The sequence below is a fragment of the Planococcus citri genome, chromosome 1 (assembly GCF_950023065.1).
Source record: "Planococcus citri chromosome 1, ihPlaCitr1.1, whole genome shotgun sequence".
Lineage (NCBI taxonomy): Eukaryota > Metazoa > Arthropoda > Insecta > Hemiptera > Pseudococcidae > Planococcus > Planococcus citri.
The window spans coordinates 10650277-10663476 of record NC_088677.1 but is presented as its reverse complement, the minus strand read 5'-3'; the positions used below and the strand labels follow the sequence as shown (position 1 = coordinate 10663476).

General features: G+C 33.8%; 1 protein-coding gene across 4 annotated transcripts in view; it reads right to left on the bottom strand.

Annotated features, from left to right (window-relative positions):
- The window catches only part of LOC135847388 (inactive dipeptidyl peptidase 10-like), a 601135-nt gene that overhangs the window by 54710 nt on the left and 533225 nt on the right, over nucleotides 1-13200 (bottom strand). For all 4 annotated transcript variants that reach the window (XM_065366908.1, XM_065366917.1, XM_065366892.1 and 1 more), the window contains one exon: nucleotides 4590-4684. In XM_065366908.1, the coding sequence (XP_065222980.1) occupies nucleotides 4590-4684 (95 nt within the window). The remainder of the gene's footprint in view (nucleotides 1-4589; nucleotides 4685-13200) is intronic.

Sequence of the window (13200 nt, the reverse complement as noted above, 5' to 3'; positions counted from 1 at the left end):
TTTTTTTGATAGGTACCCCTCGAGAACTGACATCACTGAGGAAACCTCCGGGTGCTGACTTCACTGAGGAAACCTCCGGGTCCATGTCAGCACCTGGAGGTTTCCTCAGTGATGTCAGTATTTTAATTTTACTTGTTAACTTAACATAACCCGGAGGTTTCCTCAGTGATGTCAGTACATTAATTTTACGAGCTGACATCACTGAGGAAACCTCCGGGTTTGACCCGGAGGTTTCCTCAGCGATGTCAGCATAAAAATAAGTCATCGCTTAAGGGGTACCTACTTTGGTTCAAACTATAAAAATTAAAAAATTATTTGCATTAAAATTTTGAAATTTGAGATGTCTGTAGAGAATTTTTTCAGAAAGTTTTAAAACAGAGCACACTTTTTTTGGTTAAAAATATTTAAAATCATACCTACTTATAACTCTCATTTTTCATTGTTTTTTTTTTGTTTTTTGAATAAAAAATTTTGAATTCACCCAAAATACACGGAGGAAACATGAATCTAGCAAGCAACGTGAATTTTTTCGAAATTGTTTGGCCCCCAGGGGGGTGATATTTACAAAAGGAAATTTGGAACCGGCAAACTTCCGAACTTAATTCTTATAGACAAAATTTTTCTTCTTTTAAAAATATGTATATCTGCATGAGTAACTAGGTACTACGTAAGTACCATAATTGGCTTTTTTTTTTCAAAATTTTCCTCCATTATAGCACTATTTACGCCGTAATCAGGATGATGCATGACGTAAATAGTGCTACAATAAAGTAATTTTTACTGAAAACTCAATTTTAGGACATCTCCCCTCCCCAATGTGACCCTTAAGAGGGTTCAACTGCAAATCATGATAACGATACCCATATTGTCAATCTTCTTCTGTACCAAAATTGTGAGAGGGGGTGCCTATGGCCCTAAAATGGGGGTTTCAAGAAGTTGATGTTTTTATATGGTTTTTAAAGGCCCGCATGCAAAATTGCAGGATTATATCACAGGCAGTATTGCTTTTTTTGGTGGATCCGTAACACAAAAACACATTTTTGAGTGTTTTTTGAGTTTTTGAAGATGACCAATCTGGAGGGAAAATTTGAAAAAAAAATACCAATTATAGTAGTCATGCAGATATATTTTTGGAAGAAGAAAAATTTTGTGTACAAGAATTAGGTTCGAAGATACGGCGGTTTCGAATTTCTTTCGTAAATATCTCCTCCTGAGAGCCAAAAATTTCGAAAAAGTTCACGTCGCTAGATTCATGTTTCCGCCATAAGTGTATTTTGGGTAAATTCAAAAATTTTTATTCAAAACTCGTTGATTGAAGTATGTTTTTCCTCAAAAAAAAAAAAAAAAAAAAAACGTTTTTTCGCCATTGTGAGCAAAGGAGTGGGGTGGGGGAAATTTTTTTGGCCTCACATTGTTTTAAAAGTACCAACAATGTTTCATCAAAATTTCAAAAATCTGAGGACAGGGGCATTTCACCTATTTCACCCTGGAATACCCCTTACTGCCAAATTTGAATATAGAGCGAATGCGTGCGCATTGCACAAGTTCCCCTTCCATAAAATGGTTAAAGCGAATTTATCATCAAAATTTCATTTTCAAAATTTTCGCTGATAAATTCGCTACATTTTTCATTGCTCATGATGTAGCTTAAATAATCGACAACCAGAATTTAGTCTTGTGGGCGACATTTGAAGCGAAGTAATACACTACACTTTGAATACACGATTTTTTAAGCAAATTATTGAGCGAGTTCAGAAATACATTTTCTTATGGGCGAATAATCTGGCAATATTTTGAGCGACTTGAACACAACATTTTGTAAAGTCTGTTCATCGAGTAAACGTACCACTATATGGGCAGATTTATCAGCGATCGGCGATAGCTTGGGCAAATTTAACAACCATTGGCGATATTTTCCCCAAGCGGGTGGAGCCTCCAGCAGATTTTTGAAACTGGAAATTTCCACAAAATTTCATCAAATGAATTTGAAAATCCAAAATTCACGCTGCATTCCAACTTAAACACGCTATTAAGTCGATTGCTGGAGAATTTGAGTCATTTTGAAGCCTCCAGTAGATTTTTGAAACTTGAAATTTCCACAAAATTCCATCAAAGTGTGGTTGGAAAGCCAAAATTTACTTGGAACTTCAATTTCAACACGCTATCAAGTCGACTGTAGGTGGATTCAAGTCATTTTGTAGCCTCCAGTTACGTTCTGTAAATTACTGGAGCCTCCAGTAAATTTTTGAAACTTTTTAAAAATAAAATTTACCCAAAATTTTGAGAGCAAGTGAATTTTGACAAATTTGTCTAAAACGCCGAAATTTCATTAGCACCTACTACTTTTAACTTTCCAAATCAATTGGAACCAGTTTTGAGCCATTTCAATTTAGTTTTTGAAGCCCCCAGAAAATTTTTGAAAGATGTGACTTTCATATAATAGAAGTTAAATCTGAAGTGCTTAAGTGCAAATATTCGATTTTTGGTGCATTTTTTATAAAAACCAAATTTTTGGGGTGTAAAAATTGAAACGGTTCCGAACAGTCTTCAGAGGTTCTGGAGTAGCTCTGGCAGTTGTTTAAAAATTAAAATTTTCACAAAATTGAAAGCCAGAAATTCACTTCAAACCATTTTGGTGCTTCTGGCCATATTTTCAAAATTTTTGAATTTTGAGAAAATCCCTAAAAACTGTCCAAATTATAGGTCAAGTAGGTCACCAAAAGACAAAGACATTAAAAGTTTACTTGGATAGTTTTTATGGCACTATCTGAAAATCTGGAATTTCCAAAATATTGCTGGAGGCTCCAGAACGTTTTGAAATAATCTTGAATTGACTCAACATGTTGAAATTATACGTTATAAAGTAAATTTTAGCTTTCTCACATCGTCGGGTAAAATGCTGTTGGCATCCAGGACTGCTTAAAAAAGTTTTAAACCGTTTTCAATCGACTCAAGGGATAGGAAATAGGGTAGCACTATCTACGTAGGAAATTCCAGTTACCAAATCAATTTGGTAAAATTTTGATTTTTTTAAAAAAAATATTTTGCTCAAATTGGATTCTCAAAAATTCATCAAAAATCAAAAATCTTGTAAAAGTTCAGTCAAAAAACTTCCTCTCAAGCTAAAAAAAATTGAACATTCAATCTCGTGCGAAACCCTCCTCTCCCTCCTCCGTAAGCTGGAAACAATCATGTTTTTATTTTCCATTTCTGTCTCAGAATTTTTTAAAAAGAATCCATTTATCAATTATAAAATCTTTCCTCGACCCTCAAAACATATTTGCCTCCTTTTAAGGACCCCCCTCTTCTCAAAAAAATCTGATAAAGTAAAAATGAAGTAAAAAATTGAAGTCTGTAAACATTCTTTCAAAATTTTAAATTCCTGACAAAAATCTTTCCAAATTATGCTCTTTTCAAACAAAATTTTCCCTTATGGTCTGCCAAGCATTGTCGACTCCCTTAATTAATAATAATGGAATCTCCAGCAAAGTCAAGAAAAGTAATAAAAATCAAGTCAGTAATTTTTGTTAAAAATTTTCGATTTCTGTGTCAAAATTCTTCAACATACGAGTAGAGTTTTCATTTTTTTCCCACAGATTTCAGTTTTTGATTGTTTTAATTTGGGTGTCAATAATTTAGAAGGAACATATCTGACCAAAATGAGAAATTTAAAAAAAAATGTTCACCGACGTAGATCTTTTATCCATTTTTTTTCCTAATGATAGGGGGCTGTGTACAAGGAAGCCGGGAGAGCTAACATTGTATGAGGGACCGAGAAAAGTTTTTTCTTGCAAAAAGGATCATTCAGAAGAATTCTGTCAAAAAATTCGACAAATTCGACAAATTTGAATGAATTTGATTTTTTTTTAAATTTCGAGTTGGAGAGTTGAAATATTTTTCAATGATTTTTTTTATCGCAAAAACATCACAACCCTCTCCTTTCCATCCGTTGCCTACAATACGAAATATTACATTTTTTTTCAATCAACATTCTCGTACAATAATTCTTCAAAATGTAACTCTTTAATTAAACGAGCTTCGTAGAGTCGACTAAAACACTATGCCAAACATTCACGAAAGAATAAACTTTTTTAGTAAAAAAACCCAGGCAAAAACAAAGGCTCGTCATTTATCAACCAATCTACGAGAAAAAAATGCCAACGTTAAAGCACCAAAACCCATCATTTTTTGCCCAGCTTCATCAACACGAGTCTATTCAGAATAATACAAGCAGTAAGCACATCTGCGACTCGATAGATTCTCAACCTACCCTACCCAAGTACCCAACCATCGTCGTATCAAGTACACAGCTCTCGAGTTGTAACCAGCTTTCACTAAGTAGCCATTTAAAACAACAGCCTGCAAACTCTCGTAGCAAAAAAAAAAAAAAAACAGCGAATAAATCGTATAAAATTCCGCTGTACTTTTGGAGACACAAGGGGTAAAAAAAAAACAAGTAGGTATCGCCAATTCCACTCAGAAAAAACCTCGATCTCAATTCTAGACTTAGACTGATCGTAATTCGTAGGTACTCGTATAATAAGTAAGAGTAATCCTGAAAACTCGTAATATTCTAATCAGATACTTACAAAAGTTGAATTATTTATTAGTATCTTGGCCGTGTTGTTTCTAGCGTTGAAAATGCTCACTCCGCCATTCGGATCTCGAAACACGAATTCCGTCTCTGTAAAAATAAAAAAAACACTCCGTTAGAGTGACTCCGAAAATCAGCCTATAAGAAAGTTAATTACGGTAGGAATTTTCATTGTGCAATTATTTCCGTTTTTAAATTACCCTCAGCGTTACTTTACTATTTTCCTCTCTGCGATGCCAAAGTCGAGTTTTTATTGTTCGCGAAAATTTCCAACAGCTATCTTAATTGCTATATTTTTTCACATCCAATTCTACACTACTGGACGAGTCGTTAAATATAAAAGTTATAATTTTTACGTAGCGTTTATACTCGTATTTCTGTCTCTATGTAGCCTTTTTTTTTTTTTTTGCTCGTATAGAAAATATGATGTTGTACCTGACGTGGCACACTTTTATTATAGCTACCTATACAATAGTCGATATAAAATCGCACAAATATAACAAAAATAGCTATCTACGATTACGATAAAAGCGACATCTCACCATGCCATGCTCATTCATGACATTTGACAGCTTGATGGTTCTCCTCATATCGTAACATTTCTACGTCACTTCCTGATACCTCATCGTATGTCTACGACTTAGCAAACTTACACCTTTAAAAATCATATAGGCAATAGTGTGATGCAGTATCACATAAACGTCACCCTGCCCCTCTCATACATATTAGGTATACGACTAGATATTTTTAGAATATCTTTTGCCACGTTATGTTGGCAAAAATGACAAGAGAAAGGCAAAGAATCCATCATACAGACGGCTGCTACACATAACGATAAAGACGCGGAAAAATACCTCAATCTCGTACTCGCTTCTCGAATCCAGGAACTAGGATGGCAGTAAAAGGTATCCTACCAATCATTTTCAAGTGTAAAAAGAAATTATGGCGAGGAAATGGCACAGTGTTTGTTTTCCTATGAACAACGCCAACATAAATCTTTCGCTCTTTTCATTTTGATGTTTTACTACAGCGAGATGTTTTTTGCTCCATTCTTTGTTCTACAGTCTACCCCCTCCCCCTCACCCCACTTGCATCAGCGTTTAACCCTTATACACTATGTATAGTAGGACTAGGAAGGTACCTATACAGACTTTCTAGACGTTAATGAAGTTGCGGAAATTTCCTACTGTTTTGTAAACGCAATGAGCAATGGAAACAGCGATAATGTAGATGAGACATTGTCTTTTTCTTCCTTAATAGCAACCCTTCAACCCTCTCATTGCATAACTTGACAAGACGTATAACATTAAGTACTTTTTTGGGGAGGGTGTTATGAACTACATTCCACTTTTAACTGTTTTCGGATTTTTCCTTCGTAATGAATGGATCGGGTTTTATTGTTTTGAGATCATTTGTTCCTTTTCTCAGTTTCTCATGGCTCTCCATAAGATCTTGCGAACAATTTCTTGACTCAATATACTTTCAACTTTGATTTTTTTCAAAAGTTATATCTACAGCTCTAACGAAGGAGTAATGTCCCAACTGGTGAGAACATTTTTGAACCGAACCATCCTGAATCGAAAAAGCTTGCAAATATACCTTACGTCAGATGGAAATGTGCTTTCATCGATTTTACCTAGGTAAATTTTCAAAAATCAAATTAGGGTGAAAATGAAAAAAAAAATCAAAATTTTACCAAATTAACCAAGGAAACTGAGATTTAGCATGTATCCTATTTTTGATCTCTCAAATTGATGGTGAACAGTTTTGAACTATTTTAAGCACCTCTAAAACTTCTAGCAAGTAGATTTCTGAAAGTTACAATTTTCACAAAATTTTACCCAACTAAGTTGCAAGACAGCTAAATGCCTTGCAGATGGGTCAGTTTCTAAAAATTGTCACTTTACCCCCTTCCTCCCCATACCTAATTTTAAATCAAAAATCGGTATTTTTCAATTGTTTTGGAAACTGTTCCGAAGTCTGTTGAATTAATTTTTCTATCGAAATCAGAGTGGAAATTTCAAAAATTTATGATTCACGAAATTAAGCTTGCTCATTTTTGATGTGAGAAGTTCAATTTTCAAACCTTGGTAAGGTTATGTAACAGAAAATGAAAAAAAGTCTATATTTGCACAAACTTGGTGATGAATTGCCAAAAAATCTTTGAAACCTCTCCAATTAAGGCAGAAGTAGAAGCATTTTAAAAAAATCACTACAATTTCATCAAATATTTTTAGATAATTTTCAGTGACATTTTTAACACTTTTTCCAACATTTCAACATTTTTTCATGTTATTTAGACCCTTTTTAAATTAAAATTTCATCAAAATCTGGTTATTTTCAGTAATTGTGGTGTTTTTTTTTGAGTATTTTAACATGAATATCACGTTTTTTCAACTCTTTTTCCTTAATTTTTGACAACATTTTTAGAGTACTTCTGAGTGATTTCGATTTTATTTTATTTTTTTTGAATTTTTTATATCAGCATGTACCTTTTGCTGCGGTGCAGATGGTAGAATTTGATGAGAAAGCAGATAAATATGTCGTTGTAGATACTCCTCCAGAACATTTAGAGACAGTGGCAATGTATAATTTGCTCAATGAAAGTACAATCAGTGATGTCGAATATATCTCCCATTCAGAGTGAAGATGAAGAGTCGGTTCCCGGAAATGACAGTCACTCAGGGCTTGAAAACCGGATAGATATCACTCCCGGTTTTGGTTTCGGTCTTATGTTTTTTGAAAAAGTAAAGGTTTTGGTTTTGGTTTAGGTTTTTTAAAATATTATCTCTCTCGTTCCAGTTTTGCTTAAGGGGTTTGATTTCAAAGGAATTGGTTTTGGTTTTGGTTTCAGTTTTTTCCTTTTTTCCTCATTTTTTAGAGGGAAGAAAGCCAAGAAAGTGATCACTTTTTCAAATATTTTGTGTATGTGACTAGAAATCAGCACTTTGGCAGCAGGGGTGCTAACCTTAATTATTTTAATTAGAATTACGGTTTCACTCCAATTTTTCCTTGAAATTTTTCGGTTTTCGGTTTTTTTCAGTTTTACATATTTTTTTTTAATTTCTTCAAAATTTCTCAATCTTAGAAAACAAACTGCAGTCATGTCATGTCATAATAATTCTAAAAAAAGTATATCTATATTTTTCAAGAATACTAATTAGTAAATTTACCAATTTCCCTGGATTTTGAGTCTCAAAAGTCAAACATGTGAAAAAATCCCCCCAAAAAAGATGAAAAAACTGAAAAAACCCAAACTGAAAACCGAAAAAAAACCGAAATAAATTATATTGGTTTAGGTTTTGGTTTCACTCACTCTGCTTCATTATTAATGTTATGGTTTTTTACGGTTTTTAAAAAACCTATGAAATTTCGGTTTTTGTTTTCAGTTAGGGTTTGAAAATGGCTAAAATTATGGTTCTTGTTTGGGTTTCGGTTACGGTTTTCAGTTTTTTGCGGTTACGGTTAGCACCCCTGTTTGGCAGTGCCAAATTTGTCAAGTTTTTTAGTTTTCGGGCCTTTTCACCTTTAGCATCAGTTTTTACTTTATTTTTACCAAAAATGCAGTATTTATTAGGCTAATTACCTTAAAAATTCCAAAACCAAAACCAATTCAATTTTTAATCGGTTACGCTCTCAGTTTCAGTTTTAAATTTGAGAAAATAATGCTCCCGGTTTCAGTTTTGGTTTTAGTTGTGGGAAACAACGCTCCTGGTTTTGGTTTTGAGCAATTTTAATAGGTTTTTGGGGGTTTCAGTTTCAGTTTTGGTTTCAGTTTACAAGCCCTGCAGTCACTAGGTAGCCCAGGGGCATCTCCTAGTGCTAAGAGAGACCCAATGAAAGATATTTTGAGCGATTAATTGTGCATGGGTCAGCGATGGATTGGCTCATTATATGGCTTGAGGAGAAGTTATCGTTACCTTGATGCCAAACCCGAGTATGTCCATCCAAAAAAAGTACGATTTTACAAATCACTGATAAGGTTTGGATATGCTCGGAAGGGTTTGTTGAGTTCGGATTGAACATCAGTTAGCTTCGTGCATCTTCTGTGTTGCACTTTTACTGCACTCGAATGAAAATTTTTCAATTCAGGGCATCTCAGAGTCTTATCAGTGACGCAAAAAGACATTTTTTTTTTTTTTGGATGGACATACTCGGATTTGGCATTAAGGTAACTTTATTCTTTCAGATAAATTGCCAGATTATCTACACGATCAGATTCCACTGGAACAACTTTTTAATCGATTATTAAAACTTAAAAGTTGAATTTCCACCCTACACAAACTTCATAGTATCTGCTGGACAACTAGAATTTAATTTCTCTTGCAAACCATATTGAGTCATCGAGCAACACCCATTAAACATCATCAAGTTACTGTTAGACAAGCATGCAGAAAGTATAATTCTCCTATATTTCCTCTCATCAAACCTTGTAATACTGACTAACCAGATGTCAAATTATATCAATACATCGACTTTAGGAATATGTATGCTCATGTAGCCTCTCATCCAAACTCGATGTACTCTTTTGGAAAAATCCAGCTATGAGATTTTTACAAACAGAAGTCATATGTAATGAAGGTACATTTAATACACATCCCAAAATTGGAACACATAGGGAACTACTGCCGATTGAGCAAAAGTTTCACTATATACCTGCTCTTAGACGTTATTTCCCTTCAATCCTGGAATATTGTGACTTATGTAATTTGATACCTAATAAAAGAAATGAGATTTTTTTTTTAAAACTCTGAAATCAGGTCAAAAAATGGTATTTTGCACCTCAGGCAAAAACCCAAAGCTTTTTAGAAATTTCAACCAAAAAACCCCCACTTTTTTCTACTTACAACTTTGGAAATTTTTTTTTTTAGAGATTTGGCTAAAAATACCGAATTTTTCAATATTTAGTGAAACAACGGTTTTTTGTAGCATTATTATGAGATAAAAACACAAAAATTTCATTGAGTATTTTTTAGGTTACTTTCAGTGAATCTAATGAATTTTTAACACTTTCCCAACATTTTATTTTTAACATCTTTTTAAGGACATTAGAATTTTTTCTTTTTATAAGTAGATATAAAAATTTAATCGCAGTTTGGTGATTATCAGGGATTTGAGTGCTTTTGTTTTGAGTGTTTTAGCATCATTTTAATGCTTTTTCAACACTTTTTCATTCATTTTTAAAAACTTTTATGAAACTTTTATTAATTTTTTTGGTAATTTTCAGTGATTTTGATTTTTTTAGGATGTCATTTTAACGGGTTTTAAACACTTTCATATGCAATCTTAGAGAATACGATTTTAAAAGTTGAAATTTTCGCAGAATTTTGCCTCATAAAAATCAATATTAATTTTCCAAAAAAATACAGAAGAAGAAATTTGAAACTTAGTTTATGTATTAAAGTCAACCCCCTGATGCCCCTGAATTAATTTTCACCTTTTACCAGCAGATCTGGAGCCTCTAGGAAAATTTGACTTCCTCCAGAAGGCGTTACAATCAACTTCGGCACTGTAAGCGTGGGTAACTTGGAACGGGGGTGTAACTTGGAACACTTGTGACTTTTTATGGTCTAGTAGTGGTCACACTGGATGTATGTTGGCTAGCGTGCTCTACGTGGTCTCATATTTTTCGTATGATTGTCGTCGATTTTATGCAGCAATCATACCTTATTATTTTTTATACCTTGGTCTTATTAAAAAATGAAGAAAACGTGCTTTGAAAATCGTCAAAATTCAATAGTGTTGAAACTTCTTTTACCCAGCTGTTCGGATAAAGGCGAGTGAAATAATTTTTCAAAATAATTACAGTATGTGTTAAGAGCTACTCAATGGCGTTGAATTCAAATCTGTACCTGTAATAGTTTCAAAGTGACAGCCATTTAAAAAAAAAATCAGTTTTGTTCCAAGTTTTTTACCTGTTCCAATATTTTTTATAATTCTCAATTTTGAGATAATTTGAAAAATGAAAAAACCATCTTGTAGGAAATTTAATTTGCAACATGATAATTTTTTATTTTTTAAATTATCTTAATATTTGAGCGAGTTATGTCAATTTGAAAAAATTGTGTTTCTATAATTTTTTTTTTATTGAAAAAAACAAGATTTTCGCGTTCTTTTGTCATTGTGAGTGAACAAAGCGTTGGTATGAGTTGGGGTGTTGGGGAATATTATTTGTTGATGTTTTTCTTCAATTTCAAGGGTTCCAGGTGCTTGCCAAAGCCATCTAACAGGGGGAAAATGGCCAATTTTTTTGAGTGTTCCAAGTATTTATTTTTTGAAAAAAACTTGGAACACCTATTTTTTTAAAAAAAAGGGGATAAAAAAATTTTTGGGGCACTGGATATTTACTAAATATCAAAGAGAAGGAGGGGTCCCAACTTTTGAGCCAAAAAAAAAAATTTTGCACCGATTGGTTTTAAAATAATTCAAGTTTGAATATCTCAGTGTTCCAAGTTACCCACGCTTACAGCAGCTGAAATTTTAATTCTATCATAAATTGGACACTGCAAATCGACTAGTGCCGGTGGATCGCAAATCCGAAGTAACGAGTTGAAGTGCATTTTTTACAACTTGAAAAATATCAATAAAAAAAATTCAAAAACCGTCAATTTGGCAACAAATTACTCGAAACTCAAACGTCAACCCTGTCTCCCTCTTCAAATCGATTTCAACTATTTTCAGGTCGATCTAAAGCCTCCAGCAAACTTCAGCGATTCTGAATTGCTGTCAGTAGGACGGAGGAGAGGGGGAGGTTGGCTTTACGGTTTCGAAAATATTTTGAGCAATTTCTAGTAAAAATTGACGATTTTGGACTTTTTTTTAAAATTTGAGATAAAATTTTCAACTTGAAAAAAATACACACTTCTCAACTCATTATCTCAAATTTGATTTCATCCTGCAAAATTGATTTCAAGTGTGGAACATGTCATGATTACATTTTCAGCTGTCGAGGGTTGATTACAACAATTTCTGGAGTGATTTGAAATTGCTGGAGAAAAGTCAAATTTTGCTGGAGGCTGCACATCGGCTGGAAAAAGCTGAAAATCGATTCAGGAAGTCGACTTCAACATATAAATCGAGTTTCATATTTCTATTTCATTGTTTTTTCAAAAAATTCGTCAAAATCGAAACATCATCTTCGGCAGCTGAAAATTTAGTCGCTCTCTTTTATATTTTTTCACATTTTTGTCCCTTGTAAATCGCATACATTTTTTTTATCAATGCCATATACGAGTAGGGTGTATTGCCAAAATACAGCATTTACAATATCGCCAAGATATAATCAATCTCTCAGCTTCCTCCTTCTCCTTCTCCACCTTAATTCAATTTTATTTCCTTCGCAGAATCAACTTTCAGTCCCAAATGACTAATAAATATATCTACGATGTTTGAAAATACGATATCATGGTTCGTTCTTCCGCCTTATCCTATTTGCCATCAGTGTTGAATAAGTTGCCTATCTACACACGATTGAATTGTGCAGTGCCAGATTTATGAACCACGTTGTATAAAATAAATACCTTGTTTTATGTAATTCGCAGCAATTTTTCCGAATAATGATTTACATCTCACTTTACTCCATCCATCTGTACTAGGTTGATTTATTTTCATTCGTACGAGAGATGGGTTTAAATCGTATACCATATAACTTGTTGAGTTTGTTGATTTGAATGACATTCGTATATAGACATGCGAGCTTTTGACGAGAGTAGTAAAACCTCTCGATGCGTTCGAGTTCGAACTGTGTTGGTTAGATTTATGTTTGTGGTCTTGGGATTGGGAGGAATGGTTTCAAGTTTTAGACGATTTCTCAGTTTTAATGGATGTTAAGTGTCTAACAGAATTATACGATACGTACACTAGGTTTATTTACAAACAGTTTTACTATCAGGTACGAGAATGCTTTTACCATAATTCATGCCATACGAGTCGAAAATAGTACAGAAAGCAACGCTAAAGGAGTAAAATAAAAAGAGGAAAGGAATAAAGAAAATGTTAGTCAACGAGCCCCGGGTGTGCTATACATATAGTTTTGTTGCACGCGTAAATATATGAGAAAAAGTATCTACAAGTTCGTGTTGTTGCACACAGCAAACTCCTTAATTTCTTCCGCGCTAATAAACTCGACAAGGCGAGCTATCTGCTGGTCGCGATGTGGTTGGTTGAAAAATGATTTTTTTCAACTCGCAAGTCGTACAGAATGTTGTTACTTATCACCTTTCGTTTCGTTCTTGTGTAAATATACGATATCTAAAAGAGTGTACTAGTACGAAGGAACAAGAGTGAAAATCAAGAAAGCATCGCCATGGAAAAGCGAAACGAAACACGAGACACGACGTACTATAAGAACAAGAAGCTACCGAAGTCAAAAGTAATTACCTCGCGAATTGCATAAATTATCAGCAGAATTTTTATTACGTCGGGCGCCTTTGTGATTTATTGCAAGTTTGCCAGAGGAAGAGAGAAAATTACTAGACGATGCGAAGCTCTCTCACTTCGTCCGCTCTCTTTGGCCTCAAATAACGCAGCATTTATGTTCACAGCGGTAATAATGAGAGCGAGAAAAATGAGAAAACTCGTCTCGACACGAAGCTGAGGTTCGGGAT